The sequence below is a fragment of the Crocodylus porosus genome, unplaced genomic scaffold, assembly GCF_001723895.1.
Source record: "Crocodylus porosus isolate Cpor-Errol unplaced genomic scaffold, CroPor_comp1, whole genome shotgun sequence".
Taxonomy (NCBI): Eukaryota; Metazoa; Chordata; order Crocodylia; family Crocodylidae; genus Crocodylus; species Crocodylus porosus.
Window position 1 is genome coordinate 1,785,371 of NW_017728944.1, and position 24,337 is coordinate 1,809,707.

General features: G+C 54.8%; 4 protein-coding genes across 4 annotated transcripts in view; 2 read left to right on the forward strand and 2 right to left on the reverse strand.

Annotated features, from left to right (window-relative positions):
• PGAP3 (post-GPI attachment to proteins 3) overlaps nt 1–24,337 on the reverse strand; it is a 98,552-nt gene that overhangs the window by 45,390 nt on the left and 28,825 nt on the right. The window lies entirely within an intron of this gene.
• On the forward strand, nt 1,775–3,960 carry TCAP (titin-cap). Its single transcript, XM_019550303.1, has 2 exons — nt 1,775–1,961; nt 2,548–3,960. Exons 1-2 carry the CDS (start codon nt 1,813–1,815, stop codon nt 2,966–2,968), a joined length of 570 nt encoding a protein of 189 aa, XP_019405848.1. The 5' UTR covers nt 1,775–1,812; the 3' UTR covers nt 2,969–3,960.
• LOC109320282 (telethonin-like) lies at nt 9,888–13,137 on the reverse strand. Its single transcript, XM_019550302.1, has 2 exons — nt 12,163–13,137; nt 9,888–11,598 (listed from the first exon to the last, which is right to left on the reverse strand). Exons 1-2 carry the CDS (start codon nt 12,387–12,389, stop codon nt 11,178–11,180), a joined length of 648 nt encoding a protein of 215 aa, XP_019405847.1. The 5' UTR covers nt 12,390–13,137; the 3' UTR covers nt 9,888–11,177.
• On the forward strand, nt 18,150–23,690 carry PNMT (phenylethanolamine N-methyltransferase). Its single transcript, XM_019550300.1, has 3 exons — nt 18,150–18,513; nt 20,688–20,895; nt 22,134–23,690. Exons 1-3 carry the CDS (start codon nt 18,360–18,362, stop codon nt 22,567–22,569), a joined length of 798 nt encoding a protein of 265 aa, XP_019405845.1. The 5' UTR covers nt 18,150–18,359; the 3' UTR covers nt 22,570–23,690.

Genomic DNA, 24,337 nt, shown 5'->3' on the forward strand with positions numbered 1-24,337 from the left:
GTCAGGTAGAGGTCATCCACGCAGGAGAGAAAGCTTTGCGCCCGCTCAGATTTAGCTTCAGGGGGAAGCGGTGTGGGCAAGTGAGGCCAGGTTAGGCACTGACCACTTGGCAAAGCGTCCTTCCTGAGGGCACTGGGGATCAGGAAGAGGCAGGGTCTGTTCAGCTGGGTGCTTATCATGTTCCCCAGGCCTGTGGTCAATGTGACACTGTGCCTGACCCAGCTCAGCTACAAATGGCCCTCAGCTCCAGTCTAGTCCTGCTTAACAAGCTGTATTAGCTAGCCTGTCCTTGCCACACTCCTTCTGGTTCCTAGTTCCACCCCTACCCCCACCATGTCAGAGCAAGGCATGGGGCTCTTCATGTAGTGGCCAGGGGTTGAATGGCCACTGTGAGTATGAGCCCAGGTGCAGCTCCATCCAGCTGCTGTGCTTGGAGGACTTTTACTTGGCTCAGCACCATGGGGCTCAGCTATAAATCCCCTTGCTCCTTATTAATAGCAGGGACAGGCTGGGGGAATGTGGAGGATGCACAAGCTGAGATGCCACCATGTCAGCACCCTGCCAGCCTGTCCCAGTCCCACCTCTCCCTCCATGGGCAGGTGCACATGAGCATGTGTGTGCTTACGGGCAGGGTTTACCTTATGGCAGTAGGTTCTGCATGGGCCCCACTCTTGACCAGAAAGCCTAGGGCTGAAAGGGATGGCTGCCTGCTGCACTGCTGATGTGCTCAGCATTGGACCATGGGGAACTCTGAGGGAAGAGCCTGGAATTAAGGTGGCAGCTGCCTCTGCACAGGGGTTGGGATGTAACTTTGCACCACTTTGTAGGGAAAGGGCCAGCCAGTGGCCTTGTTGCATAATCAGGCTTTTAGGCAGGTCTTGGAGCTCTTTTACCCCACGAGTGGAAAATCAGCTGATGGGCCAGTCAGTGAGTACATTTCCATAGGGATCAGCCTGCAGCCCATGGGATCAAAGCAGATTTTGGAAGCACATGTGTAGCAACAGCTGCCCTGCACCCTCCAGCATTCATTCATATGCACTGCTTTCACACTCTCCTCCCAACCTTGGTTGGGTTTGGACATGGCAGCCTGGCTGAGCCCAGATGGCTTTGACCTGTGAGGGGAGTGACAGGGACAGACAGGGTTATGGGGATCAAGCATCTTCTCCTGACAAATATTGTTTGCACCCCCATTTTGGTGTTGAGGGAGGAGCTGGGATCTGCCCCATGGATGGCCTGTGCTAGGGCAGTGCAAAGCGGAAGTCCTGGGCAGCTAGGGCAACACTGGGCCTGGGAGTGAGCGGGGTCTGGGCCTGAGGTCAGGCAGAGCTGTTAACAGAATGGCTGGTGTTCTGGGCTAACCCGGGTACTCCTGATGGACGCCATAAAGGGGCCAGTGAGTGCCAGGCAGTGGGGACATCCCCGGTCCTTTCTCTAGCCCTGCTGGAAGGAAGGGACCCATGTGGCACTGCTGTCTACCCCAACTCATGGGATAGGAGAGGTGCAGAGAAAATGTCCAGGAGCAGGAACTTGCTGGAATCTTCCCACAGACCAGTGTGACACACACACAGCCACGTGTAAGCGCACACACACACATACACACACATATGCAGGCATGCATCATCACACATTTCCCCCAAGCACCTGCTCATGGCAAGGGGGCCTTGGCTGCAGTCCATGCAACATGTACATGCTGTGCCAGTGACACCACCTAAAATAGCAGCAGGGAGGCTATATATGCCCAGGCTGGGCAGCCGCATCCCACAGGCTGAGGCGCACACATACCTGGCAGAGGAACAGGCTCTGGACACAGCCATGTTTGGCAAGAGCGTGGTGCTGTGCAGTGCGGGGCTGCTGTCGGCAGCTGAGCTGGGCTGCCTGGTGCAGGAGGAGGACACGGGACGGAAGGAGTCCTTCCAGGCTGAGTGGAAGGACCTGTCACTTTCCACCAGGCCTGAAGAGGGGTGAGTGATGATGATGACATGGGCTCCCCAGGTTTGGGGGGTGGGCACCAGCACTGTTGCAGCCCCTTCTTGGCCAAAGGCATCTTGCCAACAGGGCTGAAGGGAGGCCTGGGACCCTCTGTGGAAATGGGGCCAAGGGTCCTGGAGCAATAAGTGGCCCTGCCTCAGCCCCTCCAAGGTGCCCAGGTAGTCACAGGCATAGCCCCTGGGCAGAGCAGTGCCCAGTGCTCAGCATCTCCCCGAGCCCAGCCCCCTGTGTCTGCCTCTTTCCCCTTGTTCTTTGGCAGACCTTTGGCCTCTCCCCACTCCAGGAGGTGCACCACCTCCCAAGTGGGAAGGGGAATGGGGAGGGTCATATCCAGTTTGGCCCCATCTCCCTGCCCCAGCACAGCTCTGCCACCCGCTCAGCTGGGGGCAGAAAGGATCTAAGTGTCTGCTCCTTCCCTGGCACTGACAGTCAGCACTTTGGGTCCTGGGACTTATCTGGGCTCCCTGGCTTGGGGAAGCGTGTGTGTGTGTGTGTGGGGAGGTGGGATGCCCCGCTGAGCTGTGCCCACATCTCCCTAATGCTGCCCCCTCCCCACAGCTGCTCCCGGCGGGAGGTGGATGACCAGCACAAGGAGACATTCTGGCAGCAGCAGGAGACGCGCATTGTGGTGCAACGGTCACCTTGGCAGGTGCTACGGCTGGGCCGCCTGGGTGAGCCCCTGGCCCAGTACCACCTGCCATACCAGCGGGTCCTTCCCCTGCCCATCTTCACGCCAACAGACCTGAGTGCCAAGGCCGAGCGGACGGCCACCCCGCCCCAGCTGCATGATATGCTGGACTTCGAGGAGGCGCTGGCTGGGGGTACCCAGGCCAATGGGCTTTGCCCAGATAAGACGGCCGTGGCCGAGATCACCAAGGAGCTGCCCCCTGTCATCCCGCCCAGCCGGCCCAGCTTTGGCAAGGACGGCCTGCCCCGCTCCTTGTCCCGCTCCATATCCCAGGAGGCCCAGAGGGGCTGAGAATCTGGTACATAGACTTTCCTTTAGGGCTCTGTTTTCCCAGCTTTTGGCTCCCTCTGCATGAGAAATACCCACAGGCCCTAGTGTGCTGGGACACATGGTTATTAGACAGGCCCGCTGTGGGGCAAATCCATCCCTAGTGTGAGCTCAGTGAGGCTACGCCATGGGTGCATTAGGCTTCTTGAGTTAGACTGTATGCTCTTTGGGGCAGGGACCATGCCAAGTTTGTCCGACACCTTGCATGCCAATGATTGCTCATATAATAAGGCTGTCTCTTTAAGGACTGTCTTCCTGGAGGGACTGTCAATCAGCTGTCACAATGGCTGATAGATTTAGCTTCACGGAGCAGGGGACCTTTCCAAGAGACATTACTGCTCTTGGGCCCCCAGCTAGGTGAGGTCTAGTGTTTGGAGAAGTTCATTGCAAGCCTGGGCAGTGAGAGGAGTGCATGCTGGTATTTGGAAGCTGGGAACTGGGACCCTTGGGTTCTAGTCCCAGCTTGGAGAGGGCAATACAGGCTAATGGCTAGAGCAGGTACCTGAGTCAGAAGAGAGTGAGTGGCTGTTGGGAAGGGAGCACTGTCCAGTAGTTGGAGAGGCTGATAGGACTCCTCTTCCCCACTGTGCTCCTGACCTGCTGTGTCACTAGGAGCACCTCCCCCTTCCTAAACTGGAGCCTTTCTTTTGGATTGGGTGAATGCCCCTGGGCAGAGCAAAGGCTGCTTTTACTGCCATGGGTTTGGGTAGCTGAGGGTACTGGAGGAGGTCAAAGGGTTCAGAGGTAGGGGTGAGCTGGGATACAAGGCTCACTGGAGCACTAAGGGGAGAGGCTCCAGAGGGCAGAAAGTGGGTGAGCTTGGTGCTCTTTCCAGCAGCTTTTGATTCTGGGGAGGAACCTGCTGCACATGTCTCTGTTGTTCAGTGTTTTCCCCTGTTTCCATCCAGGATCACGTTCTATGAGGCTCATTGAATAATAAAATAAGAAAAGACTGAGTGAGTCCTTCTGTTTCACTGTGGGACCTGCTCTGGGTTGGGGACACACCCCAGAAGGATCAAAACCCAGGCAGGCCAGGCAAACACTTCCAGCAACTGGCCCCTTTGCCACTGGGACTTCGCACACAGAGGCAGGACACGGGTGTCTTAGGACTGGGGAATCTGACCCCCTCCCCCTTAGCTGAGCAGCAGAAAATGTTGAGACTCTGCCACCTCCTTCCTGCCACTGGGGGGACGAATCAGCAAGGTGGACTCTGAGTAGTTCCTTAGTGTGTCTTGCTTGTGTTTACCTATATGGACTATCCTAGTCTCAGCACACAAGCCAGCTGCTGGGACACCAGTCTTAGCCTACACACACATGCCTGGCTTCCAAGGAGAAACTCAGCCCCTAGCACTGACTTCACTCAGAGATGAAGGCAGAAAGCAAACCCCTGCTGCTGGCTACAGCACCCCACAGGGATGTGCATCACAGACTGACAACCCAGCAGTTCTACAGCCTGAAAAAGATCTTGTAAGCCATAGGTACAGCACCACCTAGTGGCTCCTGCTGGTGTAACAGCCCTTCTGGATTGATGTTGGGTCCTTTGCCAACAGCCCTGGGGTTTCCTGCATAGCACAGGCACTAGCAAAGCCCATGCCCTTGCACAGGGCTGAGACAGTGGGACCTGGTCACAGGTGTCTTCCAGCTGAGTAGAAAGAGAAGCTGCAGTAACAGTTGCCAGAAGCTACTCTTTTCTCCTCTTTGCCTGCTCTTTGGTGCTCCAACTTAAGAGTTGTATGTCCAGCGCTATTCGGCAGGGTTGGGATGCAGGACTCCTAGGTCCAACTGCCCCATACCCTCCCAATGAGCAGTATCATGTTGTATTGAGGACCCACAAAGGTCTACCCTGGAGGCCTGTTCTCCATGCAGATGCCCTGAAGAAAAGCCCCCTTCCCTTTGGCTCTGCACTAGGGCTGTCCTGCTTCCCCTGGGCTGGGAAGGAGGAGGTAGGTATGGGACATGCTGCCTCCAGGACTTTTCCAGCACTTGGAGACCCCAGGGCAGCTCCCCTGGCAGACTGTAGTTTGCTACCTGTTGCAGGGCAGCATAAGGGAGCTCAGGTGTCCTGTTCCACCCCTTTCACTACCTCTCCCCAACCCGGAATAGCTCCAGATGACCCACCCAGGCCTGGACTTAGTACCAAGTACAGCTTTGTCATGGAGCAGGGCAGGGGGTGTGTTAGGGGAGAGGGTGTGGTGGGGGCAGGGAGGAAGGTGAAACCCACAATGTGTGTGGGGGAAGGTACAACCAGATGTGTTTGGGGGGTGATGCCCAGTGTGTGCAGGGCTGGGGGAGTGAGGGGAACTGGCCTAGCCTTCCTGACCTCAGCTCAAGAGTGAAGGTGGGGATGGACCCTCTTCTTCCCCTTATGCTTTCCACCCATGGGCAGCACAGCCTCTCTGGGGAGCCCCCACCAACTGGCCTCTCCATCCCTGCTGTGTCCCAAGGGCACTGGGAGGGTAAGCAGCGCAGGGCTGGCTGCCAGGGAGCTGGGAACAGATGGCCAGGGAGGGGGCACATAGCCAGGGCCCAGGGAACAGTGTGCTCAGGCCAGGACAGTACAGCTAATCTGGGGTTTGAGGCCTGTGCTTGGTCTCCCTGCACCTCCCTCCTCCACCCTTCCCTCCACAGGGCTGGGCACTCGGACAAGAAGCAGGATTTGCCATTATTCAGGTGGCGATGCTGTTACATAAGCCAGACAGCTGGCTTTGCTGGTGCCCATCCAGCCTCATTATTGGGTCCAGGCTCTTCCTGGCCCTCACTGCTGTCTTCAATGCATGTCTTCTCAGCCAGTGGCAACACCCACCCCCATCCTGGCAGGTATGCCAACCCAAGAACCCCCATAACCCACCCTGCACAGGGCTGGGAGGGTGAGGGGAGGCAGAACCATTGCCTCCTACAGGGCCCAGGACACTGTTCTGGCCAATTCTGCCCCAGCATTGGGAGGGGAGTGGAGTCCAGTGGCTAGAGCAGGAGTGGGAACTAAGTGCAGGGACTCCTAGGTTTTGTCCTGGTGTATAGGGACAAAAATTACACATAAACTGGTTTAAGTGATCAGAAATTGGTTTAAACCTGTAACAGAGCAGAAGCTCAGTGCACATAAACCAGTTTCAGCCATTTTGCAATGGTTGAAACTGGTTTAAGATAAACCTGGTTGAATGTAGTATATCAGACTTAAGTGATTTGCATCAAACCGGTTTATGAAACTTCTGTCCCAGACCCCTTCCCCATTCAAGTTAAATCACAGTTCCTCAGCATCCCAGCATGCTTTCCAGCCCTGGGCTGGGCTGTCTGCTCCTAGCTGGAACAGTGAGGATTGGCTGGTGAGGAGGGTTCAGGGGGGGCAAACCCAGGTGGAGATGCAGCGCAGTCAATGGGGGGGGAGGGGGGAAACAGCTCCTGCAGGCAAACCCTGGCTAGGGTCTAGGGCCAGGAAGAGGGGTTAAACACCCCTTCCCTGCTCAAACTTACTGCTGGCTGCAACTGTGGACTACAAATCTCAGAGGCACCTGGAAGCAGGAAGGGAAAGTCATGACCATGAGCAACCAACTCTGCAGAGTCCTGTTGTTGTGAGTCTGGACTGTAAATCCCAGAGACCTTGGGGGAAGTAGGAAGAGGAAGTGAACACACAGCCAGAGAGCCTGCTCTAGTGGCCCCCAGCTTCTGGCCTGAGCTATTGCAGGCAGGTGGCTGCATTTCCAGAATCAAAGGTAAATGTGTATTTACTTCCGTTTCCCTTTAACCTCTGCAGCTTGGACCAAGCTGCAAAGACTGAATCGATCCAGTCTTGGGCTTTTTGACTGTTTGCAGCAACTCTGCCCTCCTGCCTGCAGCACGGGTGTGTGAGCTTATATGGGGATACACCCTCACAAACCTGTGCCACAGGCCCGGAGACTGTTTATGGCCTTGGCATAGCTTTGTTTCTAGGAAAGGAGCAGGTGGTAGCTTCTAGAAAGTGAGGGGATTGCAGGGGGCATCAGTGTTGCACAAGGGGCCGTTCGAGCTCCTGGAGGCTAAGTTCCAATTTGGTCCCCAGAAGTGAGTCACACCACAAGCCACAGAGACAAAGCCTTTATTGCTTGCAAGCAGGTCGGCCTGGAGTCATGAGACTCAGATCAAAGCTGACCCTGAGTGCCTATTCTCCATTGCTTATATACTCGATTACAAGGTACTGGGAAATTCCATTAGCACAGGCATACTTCGGGTTACATAGTTGCAAAATTGGTTGTAAAGTTTGGGACTTTCTAGCCATTAGCTTGTGTTTTGCATTCTCACGCAACAAAGCGGAAAACCCAGTTGCAGGTGCTTCTTTGGTACATTCTTGTGAAAGCATGAGAATAAGAGTAAGCAGTTCTAGCCCCAGCTTGTCCTACATCAGCACTGCCCTGACCCTACTGGACATGTGGAAGGCACCCCAGGCGCCCAGCATGGTCCTGGGGCTGTTTGTTTGACTGACAGCGCTGGGTGACTAGTGACTGGATGGCTCAGCCGAGCAGAGGCTGGGTATCAGCAGTGCTCAGGGCAGAGGAGAGCTTAGGGATGAGAGTGCTATTAGCTTAGCCATGGCGACCCCAGGGCTGGGCTAGCAGGGGGCTGTGGGCTGGGAGTGAAGGGCATCAGGAGAGTTGGGGGAAATGGGACACTTCCACAGTACCTGCCTGCAGGCACATGGCTGGATTGAGCTGCCCTATGAGCACGTTGTAGGCCCGGTGCTGTTATCTAACAGCAAGGCTGCATGGGGAATTGTGGTAAGAGGACATGGCACCTTTAAAAATAACAGACTGGCAGTTAGCAGTGTCACACGGGTCTGTGCTTATCTTGCCAGCCGCTTCTGTTTACACCCATAGTACCCCCCATGCCTACGGCAGGATGCCAAGCCTGTAGGGAGCGGGGACTGGTTTGGACAGTGGATGCCTGGCTGGGTTATATTTAGGCAGAGCAGGCTGTTGTGGATGGGATGAGCCAGAGACTTCTTATGGATCTAGGGCCCCCAGCTGGGGAAGGCCTGAGTCATGCCTTGGTAGCCCAGCAAGTGGATCTACATGCCCCCTCCATGCTGGGCTCCTGGGTGGTGGAGAGCTGGAGGTCATGTCACCACGACTGGGCCTCTGCTGCTATAAAAAAAAAAAAAAGCCACCTCCCCCTTCCAAGCTGAAGGATCCACTCCCCGAGTTGCCCAGTGGCAAGCTGGCCACTCGGCATTTCTGCAAACCAGCCACTAGAGGAGACAAGGAGCCCTGATGGTCTGCCCCTGGGTTACCCTGGTTCTGGGGTGGGCAGCAGGGTACAAGGTGGGTGATGCCCCCTGACAGACTGAAGTCTGCCGTTCCCCAGGCCTTGTGCATTGGGACCTTGGTTCAAAGCCCCCTCTGTATTTGGTGCAGATTCAGCAGTTTTGCTTCTGAGCAGGGCATTCTGGGACAGCCAGAGCCCTGTTACTGGTGTCTATAGGGGCAGATAAGAGGCAGCTGGGTTATAGGGACTAGCAGGCCTGTCCCACTGCTGTTAATAAATCAGGGAACAGTGCTGCCAGCTGAAACCCCAGAAAAAACCAGGCTCGCAGGGCCACCCCTATGAACACCACCCCACAAAGCTGCTCACCTGAGTTAGAGATGCACTGGCTGGGAAGGGAGCAGCTGAGAAGGCAGCCAAACTCCCCAACCCCTCACCACTGGGCAGAGGGCTCCCTGAAACTTCACCTCCTCAGAGCAGCATCTCATCACAGATGGGACTTGAATGCACAACCCTCATGTTGATGATTAGCAGCTGAGCCATGAGGGGGCTTCTCAGCCCTTGCCCAGCTCTTTGGATGGGAGGGGAAGGTGTAGAACAGCAGAGCTTACCCAGCAGGACCTGCTCTTGGTAAATCCCCCCAGGCCTGGGCTTTTCCCTGCTCCCCATTAGGGACCACACTGAAGTCCTGGGACCAATGTGCTGGGGAATGACTGTCTCCCACACAGCTGCAGCCTCAACAGTCATCTCAGCCTGTGGCCATTCAAAGGGATTGGGCCCTTTGGGCTGCTGCAGCCCATCTCAGGAGGAGCTGGAGGTCTCACAACAGTGACAGAACAGGGTCCTTGGAAAGAACGGGAGGAAACTGAGGCACTGTGCAGGGAGCTGACCTGGCTGAGGCAGGGCAGGGGCTGAACCGGGTGCAGAACCCAGGAGTCCTGGTTCCTGATCCCTGGCTCCAAGCACTTGATTCTCTCCCAAGCGGTGTATGGAGCCCAGGTGTCCTGTCTCCCAAGCTCTGGCTGCACAATTCATGGTGCTGAAACCACATGAGGACTGTGGTTGCTCCTTCTGGCACAGACTTCAGATGTGCCAGATGAAACCCCAGAGAAACCAAGCTGGCAGGGCCACCCTTATCAGAACGTGGCTGCTCCCTCTGCTCCCACAGCCCAACCTTCCTCTGACCCCAGCCACAAGTGCTCTGAACTCCACTGCCTTTCCCTGGCTCCCCTTACTCTCCTGCTCCTTGGGCCACAGTGCACTCCTGCTCCCAGTACCCCAGACCCTGTGGATCTCCTGGCTGCCAGGACAGATCTCGCTCCTCCCTCAGCTCACTCCCCAGCTTGAGAAGCAGATTCAAGGAGGTTCTCCCACCCCCAGCCAGCATGGCTCTTTCACCTCAGCCCAATTCTGTCTTTCTTTCCAAAGCCTCAACAAAGCAACGGGGTGGGGAGTCAGGCACAGCCCTGGGCCCTTCTATACTACAGTTGTCTGTGCTCTGACCAGGAGGAGGGACAGGGGGTTTATAACTGAGCCAGGCACCAGCCCTGACCAGACCTGGCTGCTTGGGTTATGCTCAGTGCAGAGATGCACCTGCCCCTACCCAACCCTTTCTCCTGCTTGCTTACAGCAGGGATCATGTGTCTCCAAGGAATGAGCAGAGCAAGGACTTGGAAGTTTATTATTATATAAAGAATTTTAGTGCAATACGATATTGGAATTTTATTGCAATATAAAAACCAGTTCCATGGACAGACACCCCCACCCATGGATGTGGCAATAGGCAGGACCCTTTACCCCAGAATGAGCCTGCGTTAAGCACCTACTGTGCCCCTCCCACCTCAACCCATCTCAGCAGCATCTACATCAGCCCTAACCTGCTCCTCCCCACCAGACTGGTTTTAAAGGGCTCCCTGCCCCGCGGGCTGCAGGGTCACTGGAACCTTGCCTATGGAGGGGACTGGCATTTCCATCCTTGCCACTGGTGCCTGGTCTGGAAGAGCCTCTGCTGCACTGTCTTTCCCTGCAGGGGCCTATCACTTGCCCCAATCATGGCCTAATTTTCCCTTCACCATCATTCACGTACGACTGCCATCTCTGCCCTGCTCCAGCTGGGAGTGTCTGTCTTTTGGGCCCTTACCCCATGGCCCACAAGAAGAGACTGAGGTTGGGCCAGTGGGTTGTGCGAAATATCTCCTCCACCTTCCCTGCACATGGGGAGACACAAGAGCAGGGATCTTGGCACCTTCCCCTCCCTCCAAGGGACTCAAGTGTTAACCCCTGACTCGCATGAAGCAGCTCAGCATCCCCACAGTTTATCCCTGGGGAAATTGAGCCATAGACAGGGGGAGTGCCTGTACCCAAGAGGGAGTTGGGAGTTGGGTAGAGAACCTAAAACTCTTGAAGCCCCTTCCAGTCTAACCACTAGACAATGCTCCTCTCCCACATCTGGGACAAGAACCCAGGAGTCCTGGCTCCCAACCTCTAACTACTTAACCACACTCACCTCACAGATCTGGTAAGAGTCCTCTGAAATCTTTCAATCACCTTATTTTTACCTCAGAATGAGGAACAGACTCAGGCTTCTGAATCCACTATCCCCTTACCTTGCCCTAACCACTACCCACCCTGCCTCCCCATAGCACCATGCCCCTACGGTTTGCTGAGCATGCCAGATCCCAGCCCCCCTGCCTGACCCCCCACCTCGTAAAACCCCTGGCAACTAAGGAAAGCAGCAAAGCGTGGTGAAACGCACCCGGGGACAAGTGCCCTGTGCCTGCAGCAGGGCACAATTCACCCTGGCACCTGGGGAATAGCCCAGGGTCCTCCATAGACACAGCTCTAACACACACAGGATGACGCATCTGCCTGCAGGCAGCACTAGCTCTAGAGTTCTTCCTAGCTGGAAGCTGATGCCCTCCGGCAGGGGGTGCCCCCCAGATCTTCAGCCCCTCTGGGCATCCTGGGACATGGAGCGGGACAAGGAGCGGGGCAGGCCGCCCTTGCCAAAGCTGGGCCGGCTGGGTGGGATGACAGGGGGCAGCTCCTTGGTGATCTCAGCCACACCCATCTTGTTTGGGCAAAGCCCATTGGCCTGGGTACCCCTGGCCAGCGCCTCCTCAAAGTCCACCATGTTGCGCAGCTGGGGCGGGGTGGCCATCCGCTCGGCCTTGGCACTCAGGTCTGTTGGCGTGAAGATGGGCAGGGGAAGGACCCGCTGGTATGGCAGGTGGTACTGGGCCAGGGGCTCACCCAGGCGGCCCAGCCGTAGCACCTGCCAAGGTGACCGTTGCACCACAATGCGCGTCTCCTGCTGCTGCCAGAATGTCTCCTTGTGCCGGTCATCCACCTCCCGCCGGGAGCAGCTGTGGGGAGGAAGCAACATTGGGGAGCTGTGGGCACAGCCCAGCAAGGCAACCTTCCCCCACCCCCTTCCCCAAGCCAGGGAGCCCAGAAGAGCCCCAGGACCCAGAGCGGTGACCATCAGTGCCAGGGCAGGGCCAGCAGGTAGCAGAGCTGTGCTGGGGCAGGGAGGTAGGGACAGAAGGGGTGTGATACTTGCCATTCCCCACTCCCACTTGGGATGAAGCACACCTCCAGGGGAGGGGAGGGGGCCCGGGGTCTGCCCAGGAACAAGGGGAAAGAGGCAGACACAGGGGGATGGGATGGGCTAGGCTGTGGAGGATACTGAGAGCAAGGTGCACTGCTGTGCCCAGTGGCTGTGACTCCCTGCCTGGGGCTGGCTGAGCATCATGGAAGGGGCTGAGGCAGGGCTACACTTTGCTTCAGGACCCCAGGCCCCATCTCCACAGAGGCTCCCAGGGTTCCCTTAAGCCCTGTTGGTGAGATGCCTTTGGCCAAGAGGGGGCCACAGAAATGCTGGTACCTCCCCCTGCCCCCCAACTTGGCAAGCCCATGCCATCACTCACCCCTTCTCGGGCCTGGTGGAGAGCGACAGGTCCTTCCACTCGGCTTGGAAGGACTCCTTCCGTCCCATGTCCTCCTCCCACACCAGGCAGCCTAGCTCGGCTGCCGACAGCAGCCCCGCGCTGCGCAGCACCACGCTCTTGCCAAACATGGCTGTGTCCAGAGCCTGTTCCTCTGCCAGGTGTGTGTGTGCCTCAGCCTGTGGGATGCGGCTACCCAGCCTGGGCATATATAGCCTCCCTGCTGCTATTTCCGATAGACATGGCGTAAGGGGCTATATCTGTCCTGCACAGTCACTCTCCAGTGCTCTGGACACCGGATACTGCCTCAGCCTGAGTGTTACTGGAAACACCTCACCCCCACTAGAGCTCCCATGAGACATGCCAATATTTATACTCTTGCTAACCCCTTCCCTCATGCAGCCTTTGGAAAGGCTGTAGGGACTCCTGCTTGTCGAGGGGCTAATGCTGGGCCTCTCTGGACTGTGGCGCTTTGCAGGACTGTTCCTTTGCCTTCAAGAGCATGAACCATTCTGTTCTGCTCTGCTCTGCTCAGCACACAGGGAGAACTCAGGAGTCCTGGCTACCAACCCCTACCCTGCTCCCCCTCTCTTTACTCACAGCAATAACTCACGACTTCTTTCCCACCACCATCCCCTAATCCTTTAGATGCTACTACTTTCCCTAAGCCACAGGCAGAACCTAGGAGGCCTGAGCCAGTCCAATCTCACTGCTCTAACACAGCCCCTTGCACCCCATTCAGAGAAGAGAATAGAACCCAAAAGTCCTGACTCCTAGCCCTCCACCCACCCTCCCCTGCAACACTCAATGCTAAAAACTAGACCTGCGCTGAAAGGAGGTGAGCCAGCTGTTAACCGCTGGGCCCCAGTACAGCCCAGATGCACACACACAGGAGTGGAATCAGTGGGAGCTGAGAGCACTGTAAGAGTCCCATCCATGGCTGCAGCGGATCAGGTGCCATACTGTAGCAGGGCACTAGGGTGCCTGCTACTAATAACAGGAATATGGGCAGCTGCCACTCACCAGGGCAGCACAGGTGTGGGTTGCTGGGACAACCCCAGAGGTCAGCTGACCGGAAGGGGGCAGGGCCTGGCCTTTATAAACAGCCTAGGCTGAGGCCAAGAGGCAGTTCCCTTCTGGCAGCTGTGAAGGAGAGAGCTCTGATGGGAGTAGGTAGAAGTGGGAGGCTGGATGACCTGAGCAGTTCCTGGGTGAGAATATCAGGCAGAGGAGCCCTAATAGGGAAGGAAAGAGTGATGAGCCAGAAGGCTTAGGGTTTATGTTTTAAGCCAGGAGGCTAGCACTTGAGTTGGGTTTTTGTGTTACGGCTGATTGGCTTATGGTTTGCATTAATATTAGACCGGAGGACTGGGTGAGGCTGTAGGGGTGGAGGAAGCCTCATAGGAGCTCCCCAGTAGTGTGGGGGGTCCTGGTGCCAGAGAAGGCACAGCAGTTTGGTGCTGGAGAGTGGTGCTGCGTTTCAGGGAGCCCCGATCCTGGCCCCAGTGGGGCAGTACTGGGAGGAGCCCAGCGTGGGTGCAGGTGAAAGGCCCAGGGGGGCGTAAGGCCCAGGAAGGGGGGCTGGGGCCAGGTAAAGCTGAGGCTGCCTCAGCCCCAATTGGGAGACGCCCAGTGGGGTGTAAGCCCCAGGAAAGGGGTCTGGGGCCAGGTAAGGCCAAGGCCACCTGAGCACCGAGTATGGGAGTTGCGAGCAAGGCTCCAGTGCAGGCGAGCGCGAGGCATAGGCCCCGGTTGGGGGCAAGACCATGAGGCACAGGCCTCAGTGGGACATAAGACCCAAGAAGTGGGTCTGGGGGCCAGGTAAGGCCAAGGCCGCCTGAGCCCTGATTGTTAGAAGCCCAGTGGGTGCAAGACCCAGAGAAGGGGGTCTGGGGCCAGGTAAAGCTGAAGCTGCCTGAGCCCCAATTGCATGAGCGCAAGCCAGACCCCAGGAGGGGGCGAGCGCGTTGAGCAGGCCCCAGGGTGGGTGACAGTAGGACTTACAGGTAGCCCCAAGGCTAGAGTGCACTGGGGCAACTAGACAGATCATTGGCTAAGTGACATCAAGGCACCATGTCAAAGCAGATGGAAAAGGCAGCCTCCCCTAAACATTTAAAACATCAGAGACATTGTGGGTGAGATTGGTGAGGGTGCATTGACACTGGCTTGACATGGTAGCCAGGGGGTGCTAGGGGAGGTCACGGCACCCCTAGAGGCTGCCCTGCCACACATACAGATCTGGTCTCCTACCAGGGCAGCACACCCAGCAGCTACCCACTGTGTTATACCCTGTTGTTTGCAAAGGGGCTTTGCTGCTTTAAATGCCTGTTATCCCACTTCACCTCCATGCCTGTGTGCCAGGGCTCCCCCTTCTCCCCCCAGCACACTTAGGGCCAATACCACACCTTCCCTAGGGAACGCCTTGCTAAGGTAGCTGATAAATCCAGGTGCTCAGTGATATGGCAGCTTCTGGGGGCTGAGACCTGCCAAACTCAGCTCGCTTGTGGCTTAAGTCAAAGGCCAGGAGAAGATAAGCCAGGCACGCTGAGCCATGAAAAGGAAGTGGGAGCATACCGGAAAACTAAAGGAGGGAGAGGTGGTGGTGAAGGCAGGTTGGGTTTATCATTGATGGACTGGATTGGGCACCTGGCCTGGGCTGTGGAGTTGACAGCCTGCTGCTTGCCGGGTTTGGGGGATTAGTTCATCCTGAAACCTGACCCTGCTGTTCCTCATCCAGCAACCCCCAGCTGGGGAGCGAGGTGCCCCACGCTCTGTGGGGAACAGATAAATAGCATCCTGAGCTTTGTCTGGGGATGTCATGTGAAAAACATCCCCTCAGCTGGGATAAAATGTACTAGGACACCTAAACTGCCCTCCCACAGTGGGAGGGAATGTGTGTGTGTGTGTGTGTGTGTGTGTGCATGCGTGCATATACATGCACATATATGGAGTCTCCCTGGATGACGGCTCCCTGGCAAAGGGGTGCTGCAGCTCATGACTGACTCATATTTCCAGCTCAGAGCTTCAGGACTCAGTGCAGGGGACTTACGTCCAGAAGGTAGGTAGAAACTAGTGTGGCGATACTTAACCAGGGTGCCACAGCATTGCAGGGGCACTACCAGATTCTTTGAAGGGTGCCTCAAAGTGTGAGCTGATAAAAGAAGTATGAGGAGATAAGCAGATAAGGGCAGGCTCAGGTTTGTTCCTGCCTGAGCAATCCCCTATACCCACAGCCTGACCTCTCTGCAAGGGAGGTAAGCACTAGTATTTTTTGAAATTGGATGCCGCTCAGTTCACAAATGATATGGAGGGGTGCCTTGTGCCCAAAGAAGTTGAGAACCACAGGACTAATGTCTGGAAAAAGGGACCTGGGAGCTAGAAAACCTGGGTTCCCTACCCAATTCTGGGAGGAGGAAAGATCCAGTGGTAGAAAAGGCAGGCTAGGATTCAAGACTCCTGCCTTCCAGTCCTAGCTCTGAGAGGTGAAGCTAGCAGTTACAGCAGGGGACTGGGCACTAAGGTACTAGGGCTCTAGGTCCTGCTCTGAGGAAGGGGAAAGGGCAAGGGAGATAGTAGCAACCGGACCATTTCTCTACCAGGTCCACAGAAATCTCCTGTTCTTTTCAGGCTTCAGGTTTACATTTTCTTCCTGAAAAAACTCATTTCCAACACTTTTCTTCCAAGGCTTCCTGATGTTTTGGGGAGGGAGGAGGTTACCAGTGGAACCCCTCACATTAGACCCACCTCTGGCATGGATCTCTCCAATGGCTTGAATACCACAGCCTGGCTCAGGAGACTACTCTGCAGGCCCAAGTCCAGTCTAATGACGTCGCTGTCACTGGGACACCGAAGTCAACATGCAGGGTCTGGCAGGAAGGACTGTGGAATCTCGAGGGGCTTCTTCAGGGCACATCTGCACCACCTCCACCCGGGCCAGGAGCGCCCACTCCCCAGGTAGCAGTCCAATGCAATGGAAGACAGCTGCTGCATGGGGTTCACCTCATGCTACCCTAAGTCTAGGGTGTGCCAATGGCCACCAATCCATGCACTGCTCTTCTGGTGGCCCTGGGGCGCTCTTCTGGTGGCCCTGGGGCACTCTCCTGGCATTTGCCAAGGAGAAAGTGAGCAGAGTGTGCGTTCATGGCAGCCCTCTCAAGCCTGATCAGAGATAGCATAGACTGGGAGTGGTCAACCTGTGGCACAAACGGCACAGGCAGCCTTTGTGTGTGGCACGCAGCAGATCAGGGAGTGGACAGGCAGTACAAAGGCAGAAAACAGAGCAGCAGATCAGTCAGGGACAGCAGGGCAGGGAGCAGAAAGCAAAGCAGCAAGTCAGGCAGCGAAAGGGGATCAGAGTAGCACTTGAGGAGGGTACAGGACTAATTTGTGACACTCCTGCCAAAAAGGTTGGCCCCCACTGAAAGAGAGCCACTCCAAGTGGCCTCCTGCCCTCGGCAAGGAGATAACAGACTGAACAGGCCAGGGAGAACATGAACCGGCTGACTCCATCTGGTCTGGGTTAGTGGATGGCAACTCCAGCCCTGTGGCTTTGCGGACAGTTCTGGGGGTCTGCAGACCCAGACTCTTCCCTCAGCAGTGAATTCATGTGGCAGGCCTTCTACTATCCCTGTCCCAGCAGCCTCCCCCTCCCACAACAGACAGCACTGAAAGCAACCACTCCTGGCCCTGCCCCAAAACAGCCAGCCACTAGCTAATCAAAACACATCTTTCACCCCCTGCCAAGCCTGGCTCAGCTGGGATCGCTCCCTTTTTAATGGCTTTTCGCTGACATAATTTATAGGTTGAAAAGCCTTTTCCAAAACAGCCTGAAAGCATGTGGGGCTGATAACCTGTTCCAGGCCTCATGTTATCTAGCTGTGCAGAGATATTTCACAGCCACAATTGACAGGGCACTCATGACTCTCTCCTCCACTCCCCGCTAACTCCATTACTGTCCTGGTTTGCATTCAGCTGGGCCAATTAGCCCTTTCCCATCAAATGTAAAAGGTTGGGGGTTGCAAAGGAGATTGGGCTGCCCAATGGGATTATTGGAGAGGAGCATTTGTGGGTTCCTCCCTGTTTCAGGGACTGAAATGAGCTAGGAGGCTGACAGTGATGAAGAGAAGCAGGCAAGGCCCTGGGACAGGAGGTTTCCCTCTCCCACAATGGCAGCACCAGATCCCAGTGCCCTGAACTGGTGCTGGGAGTGGTGCTAGTCGCAAGCTCAGCCCCAGTACAGGCAGTACTAAGGAGACCCAGAAGAATGACAAGGGGCTTGTCCCTTGTGTGTAAACAGGGAGGCACTCCTGTAGCGCAAGGCACAGCAGACAGGCCAGAATTTGGGCTCAGGTGGGTTTGATGCACAGAGGCTGGAATCTGGGGACTGTCATGAAGCCGCTGGGTGGTTAGGGGCAGTGGAAATGTCTGGTCATGGAGCTGAGGGGTCAGGGGCAACCAGAAGGGACAGTGAGTCAGGTCTGAGGGGGATCAGCAAAACTGTTAGGGGGGATCCCAGGACTGGGATGGCAAGAGGGATAGTAATTGGAATGAGGGGCATCAGCAGAGCTGAGTGGGGGACACCATGGCTGGGCTTGCAGTAGGGGAGGGGGCCAGTGAGCCAGGACAGAGCAGCCTTAGCAGAATCCCCCCCTCCTCCTGTTCTCACAAGCATTCAATTCATTTGCAAAGAAATCGTACTAATTACCAACGAAGCCCGAAGCGGCTGGAGAGCTGTGTCTGGAGAGGCAGCTCTTCCAACAGAGCCCCGGCCCCTGGCCCTGACACTAACCTGGTTAGGGTGGATGAACGGCCACAATAAAGTCGCCTTTCAATACACTTGGCAAATGATCATCCGGTGCGAGATAAACTAATCTGCCCACCCTGGACATATCTTCATTAACTTCCCTACAGGTCCCTGCCATGGTTCCCTCCCAGCTCACCTCAGCCTGTGCACTGGAGCTGTGGGTAGAGGCATGGGGGTGGGTAGTGAGAGAAATAGCATTGATTTCCATCCTCCCTGCAGGGAGCACCAGATCCTCCTTGCCTGGTGCGCGTGCGGCTCTAATTTGATTGGGCCCAATTAGTACATTGCAATGCCCTGAGCCACATGAGGAAGAGACTATAAAGGCAGCTGCCCCAGCCCCAGCTAGGGCACAAAGTGGCCAGCCAGTTCCCCAGCCATGAGCAGCATCACTGCTGTTGGGGAGAGCTACCAGAAGTTCAACCCCCGTGCCTACCTGCAGAATAACTACATGCCCCCCCGTGCTGACTTCACCTCTGAGGACTGTGTGGTGCCTTGGAAGCTGCGATGTCTCGCTGAGGCCTTTGCCACAGGTGAGTGTTTGAGAGGGGTGGCAGGGCAGGCATGAGCCTATCCCAGTCCTTGCTTTGACCAAGGGCTTTACAAGCATTAATGACCAGGCTGCACCGGGAGGTGGGACAGTGGGAACGTCTCCTTTTTTCCTCATTGGGGAAACTGAAGAACAGACTGGTGACACCACTAAGTCAGCCAAAGAAGTGATAGCTTGCATGGGAATGGGACCCATGAGTCCCGGCTGCCAAACTCATGCTCTAACCTCTGCACCATGTTCTCAATCAGAGCAGGGGTATAGCATTTAAGTGTCTTGGCTCCTACGCTCAGGCTGTCAAAGGTACAACACACAAGCTGGATCCAGCCTGAGGGGATGTCCTATCCAACCTGCCAGCTTCTGGCAGGCCAGGGAATTTGGGGACAGAGCTAGTGGGGGCAACACCTGCGAAGAAGCCAAGGCCCTGGCACCCTGTTGGACTTGGCCATCAGGAGCAGGGGTGAGCAACCACTGTGCAACACAATCCAGCTCACCCTGCAGCCACCTTGGGCTTCCTCCACTTGATCCACCCCTGTTCACCCCACCACTGCTTGCTCTGCTGCCACCTCTCCTGGCTCTACAACCTTTGCCCCCTGTCCCGCAGATGCAGCCTACAAGGAGCCGGTGGGACATGGAGTAAGTTCTGCTGAACCCACAGGGGGTCCAGGAAGTGTGTTATTGCATGAGACTTGGCGAGTGGTCAGCAGAAACTTCCAGGTTGCAAGCCAGGCTGGCTACAAAGGCAGAAGCAAATGCTTCTCTCTGTACCTTAAATACTTGTATAGAAGTTTCTGTAACTAATAAGAAACTGTTTCCACATGACAAGCCACAAAATACTACAGCCTAAGTTGGAGACACCTGCATTACATTGTGTTTCCTTTTCAGAGCAGGGATGCAGAACCCAGGAGCCCTGGCTTCCATTTCGCACCATCCCCATTGAAAACTGCCAGCATTGCTCTCATATCGTGTCTATAGCATTAACTGTGCTGCAGGCACTGTGGAGACTGTTAGGGCTCCCTCCCTTCCCAAGGGGAAGGTGAGTAACCCACAGGTTACACGCCAAGGTAAAACAGCAAGTGTAACCTTTTTTATTGCAAAAACAATACGCACCAAATCAACACCGCAAGCTTACAAGCCGCTAGTGCGTCGGGCTGGAAGAAAGGCACTCCCCACCCTGTTCCAAGTTATTACCTGTTGGGTCTCGGGAACCCCACCCTGCATCCAGGGTGGTAAGACTACCTCCTTTATTGGGTCCTCAGCCTCGTCCTCCCCAAAGCAGTTCTGCTCAGGTCCCAGTTTTTCTGACTTTTATACCCTCCTTCTCATTAACTCTCTCTTTCAGAAGGGGGTTCACTTTTAGCCTTACTGCCTTTCTGGGATTAGAGCCGAGCATTATCTCATTTTGCAAAGCTGTCATTTCTAAGTAAAAACTGTCTTTAAGTTCCTCTTGGGTTGGGATTTCCAGGGCCATTGGTCGGGCAAAGACAGTTTTCTCCCCCTTTTTTTTTTCTTTCTTATTTTCATCTTTGCATATCAGCAAACAGCAGCAGATGCATTAGGTCATTATCCTTGTGGTTTCCACAAAGCTGACCGCCCCGCTTCAAGGTGTCAGCTTGGCTTCCTCCCAGAAGCCTCTTCGGGATGGGCCTCACAGAGACCAAGGCGACAGTGGGTCTTACGGCCTCAGTAACATCCATCAGCTCACACCACCCTGATCTGGGTCTCTTATTACTGGGGAAGACTGGAGAGTCTAGGACAGTGGTTCTCAACCTTTTTTAGGGTACTTAACAAAAATGCCACCTCTTAGCTTTTGCTTGTTTTTTGACTACAGAAAAATACTAGGGCAATTCTTCCATTGCAAACAACTCAGAAAGCCCACAGCAGGGCAGGGTGTTTCCCATTTGAAATCACTCGAGTTTATCTTGTGAATCACATCTGTATACCTAACAGTACTAACATTGTATAACAGCCTGCAGCACCCCTGAAAAGGTCTTGAATACCCCAGGGTGCAGTGGCACCCTGGTTGAGAATCACTGCTCAAGGACATGGGCTCCAATTCTTTTCTCTGATACACCACTGCAACCCCACCAACATCAGTGGGTGTGATCAAAATATCCTTCCCTCTTATAATTTTCATATTGACACTGGCCTCTCCCCTAGGTGAAATCCACGGCCACACCCTGATAGACATTGGCTCTGGTCCCACCATCTACCAGCTCCTGAGTGCCTGTGACCACTTTGAGGAAATCATTGCCACTGACTACCTGGAGGTAAATCGTGAGGTCCTCCGGCAATGGGTGCAGGACAAGATGGATGTCTTTGACTGGAGCCCCTACATCAAACATGTCTGCAAGATTGAGGGCAGAGGGTAAGTGGTGGCCAGAGTATGGCATGGGTGGACAGGGCCAAGCTAACAGCAGTGCAAGCAGATTGAATGGACTGGGTGGTGGCAGGGTTGAGGTTGGCCTTGTCTGCATTTACCTGTGTCTGCCCCTGAAGTGTACTCTGGGAAGGACCAGAGACAGCAGGGGCTGGCAGAAGGCATGGGATCATCTACATATGCCTGAAGCCTTCCTCCAGGCAGCAGAGGTGGTATAACCCTGCCAGCAAGACACAGGGCTCTGATGTCCAGAGGTTTGGTTGCAGACACACTGTAAGGAGAACTCTGGCCTTTGTGACCAGGGTCAGGAGCGAGGGGACCCACTGTGCTGGGGGGCTGGGTAGTGTTGGAGACACCAGGCAGCTCAGCCTAAAACCCCAAGGTCTGGCTGAATTTTTAAGTCAATGGAGATGTGTCCAAAGCTGGGGGTGGGGGGGACGGGACCTGTTGTTGTTTGCTAGTTAGGAATGGATAAGAGGAAAGTGGGGATGGAGCTGCAGGGATGTGCAGATGGGGTGGTGAGCAAAGGAGAAGGGGCTCGGGGTGTCCTGTCAGCTTGCATGTATCGCAGGTAGGGGGCCCCATACAAAGAGTCTATGACCCCCCAGCACTAGCCATGGTATGACATGCACTTACCATAGTATGACATGTATGCAGTCACAGTGATATGCAGTTGCACATGCAAACAAATGCTCTCGTATTCACACTCATGCCATCTCTCTCTGTCATGCTCAGCTGCACGCACGCACATGCATACTAACAGTTTTGCAGATTCAGATTCACACTCACACTAGAGTCATAGAACCACAGGGTTGGAAGGCACACAAAGAGTAGGTGGTCCGAGTCCCAGCCCTAAGGCAGGAATGCTCCTCCCTGTCCAGTGCTTGTCCATCCTCCTCTTGAAAACCTCCAATGCAGGATAGTCCATATAGCCTCCCACACCCAGTCACACTCCCTCCAATTCACACTCACTGTCACCCCCATATGGTCTGACACGCACATTCCCACTCTCCCCTCTTTGCTGTATAAGTGAGTCCAGGCCCATGACTCCTTCACTCACCAAGTGATGCTTCCCATACGCATTCATCTCCCTTGCGTGCCTGTAGCACAAATCAGACTCAACATATTTGTTAATGCCCCCTCCCTGTGAGCAGCTGAGTCTCCCTCCCCAACCCCTGCCATGCTCTCTCTCATGGGCAGCCCTGATCCTTTCCTGGCTCACACAGGGAACAGTGGAAGGAGAAAGAGCAGAAGCTGAGAGAGAAACTGAGGCAGATCCTGCCCATTGATGTCCACCAGCCCAACCCGGTGGGCTCCCCGCTCCGCCAACTGGCTGATGCCATGGTTTCCACCTTCTGCCTGGAGGCTGTGAGCCCCGACCGGCTGAGCTTTGAGCAAGCCCTGCAGAATATCACCTCGTTGCTCAAGCCAGGGGGACACTTCCTCCTCATCGGAGCCCTGGAGGAGTCCTTCTACCTGGCTGGGGAGGCCAAGCTCTCGGTGGTACCAGTGAGCGAGGCCGATGTCAAAGAGGCCTTGACCAAGAGTGGCTACAAGATCCATGACTTCCGTTCCTACATCATGCCTCCTGGCCTGAAGATCGGGGTGGATGATGTGAGCGGAGTCTTCTTTGTCCATGCACAGAAGCAGCCTGTGGTGTAGGATGCAGGGCCGGGCAGGGCAATACTCTTGCTCTTGACTAAGATAGACGTGCAGCTTTGGTAGCTAGATAAAACCCATAATAGACAGATAATCCCACCAGTGCATGATCCTCCATTAACCTCTCCCCCCTCCCTGCTAGCTACACCACTCATGTCCTTAGTATATTTGGCAGTGAAGGGGTAAGCAGGCAAGTGAATTAGGGGTCCCTTACTAAATTCTAAGCTTCTATTAACAACAAGGGCTGTGGGCAGAGGCTGCCTGTTCCCAAATAGGGAGCATGTAAGGCCTAGTTAGGTTTTGGGAGCTATGATAGTACAGAAGATGGGGGCAGCCTTCCCTAGTCTTTGAGGTTTAGATATTTAAAGTGAGATCATATTCAATTCATGCATTTGCAAAGCATCTGCTGCTTCAGCAGCTGAGTACTTATCAGACTTGGCTAATCAGCCAGGCCTTCTGGGGGCTGCAGCAGCACTTGATATTTTTCTGCTTCCCCCCCAGCCCCAAGTTAGCACCCAGGGCAACTTCCCCAGTCACCCCAATGTAGTTGTTATACTGGCACGTACAGAGCACTCTCCTAGGTTCAGTGTGCTTATAGGACATCCTAAAACTATTCTGCATCCCTCAGAACAAGAGGAGAGCTGCAGGCTTGTTTCATAGATGGGGAAGGGAAACCAAGTCACAGAGCTATTAAAGAGGGGGTGGTTACTTGAAAGAGAGAGATTTAGAGCTGTTATTAGAAGTCTGCTGCTTCACATTTCTGCTCATTCATTCCTCTGTGCCTCCCCCCTCCCCCGCCCAACTCAGCCTCATCGTGCATGATGTAACAGCAACCTTTGGACAGAGCAGGCCAGCCGATAGTGTGCAGCATCAACTCCAGAATAATTTCTAGGAGGCAATCGAAGAGGAGTGCATTCCCATTTCCAGGAAGGGAAGTTATCAGTAACAAGACTAGTAATTAAATCACTTTTGTAGTTGCACAGAATATAACTGTCTGAGCTAGAATTTCACTGGGATTCCTGGGGCAGAATTATCAAAGTTCATGGTCTGATGCCAGTCCAACTGATCAGGAATTGAAAGGAAACTTGGAGATTGATATTTTGAGAGTGAGTTTAAAAAAAAAAGCCTGGGAGAGTCTTACACAAAGCTAAGTATGTTTATGACTTATTTTAGTGACTGCATATGCTGATTTTGTGGCAATCTGTGTTTTCCAAGCAGAAGTATGTTTGAGATACGAACTCTGTGCCACAGCTCTACTGCATGAGAATCTAATGAAAATAAAACCTATGACTTGAATGCAAGTGAACTGTTTAGTTTTACTATTTCCATTGGGCAAAAGCACCTGGAAGAGCCCTTGAGAGGTCACAATGTTTCCCTTTTCCCCAAGGCATGATCAGCCAGCTGCCACGAATGGTTGAGATCTGTTTGCCCAACCTGTTCTTAGACAGTTCACCTCTCCTTTGGTGAATCCTGCCACTACTAAACCATCCTTCTGATAGAAAACTTTTCTAACATCCAACTGAAATCTCCTTTGCTGTAATTTAACTCCATCACTTCCTGTCATAGATACAGTCCACCCTCATTCCACGAGCCACCAGGGAGCGACCTCAGCTGGTGGCTCCTCCACAGAGCCATCTCCACAGGCATATGCCTGGCATGATGCAGGGACATCCCCAACACCTGTCCCTTCCGCCACCCTGGCACATGTCTACCTTGAGTGCATCAGGCTGCAGCCTTTTTACCACCTCCTCAAGAACCTTTTGCCAAAGTT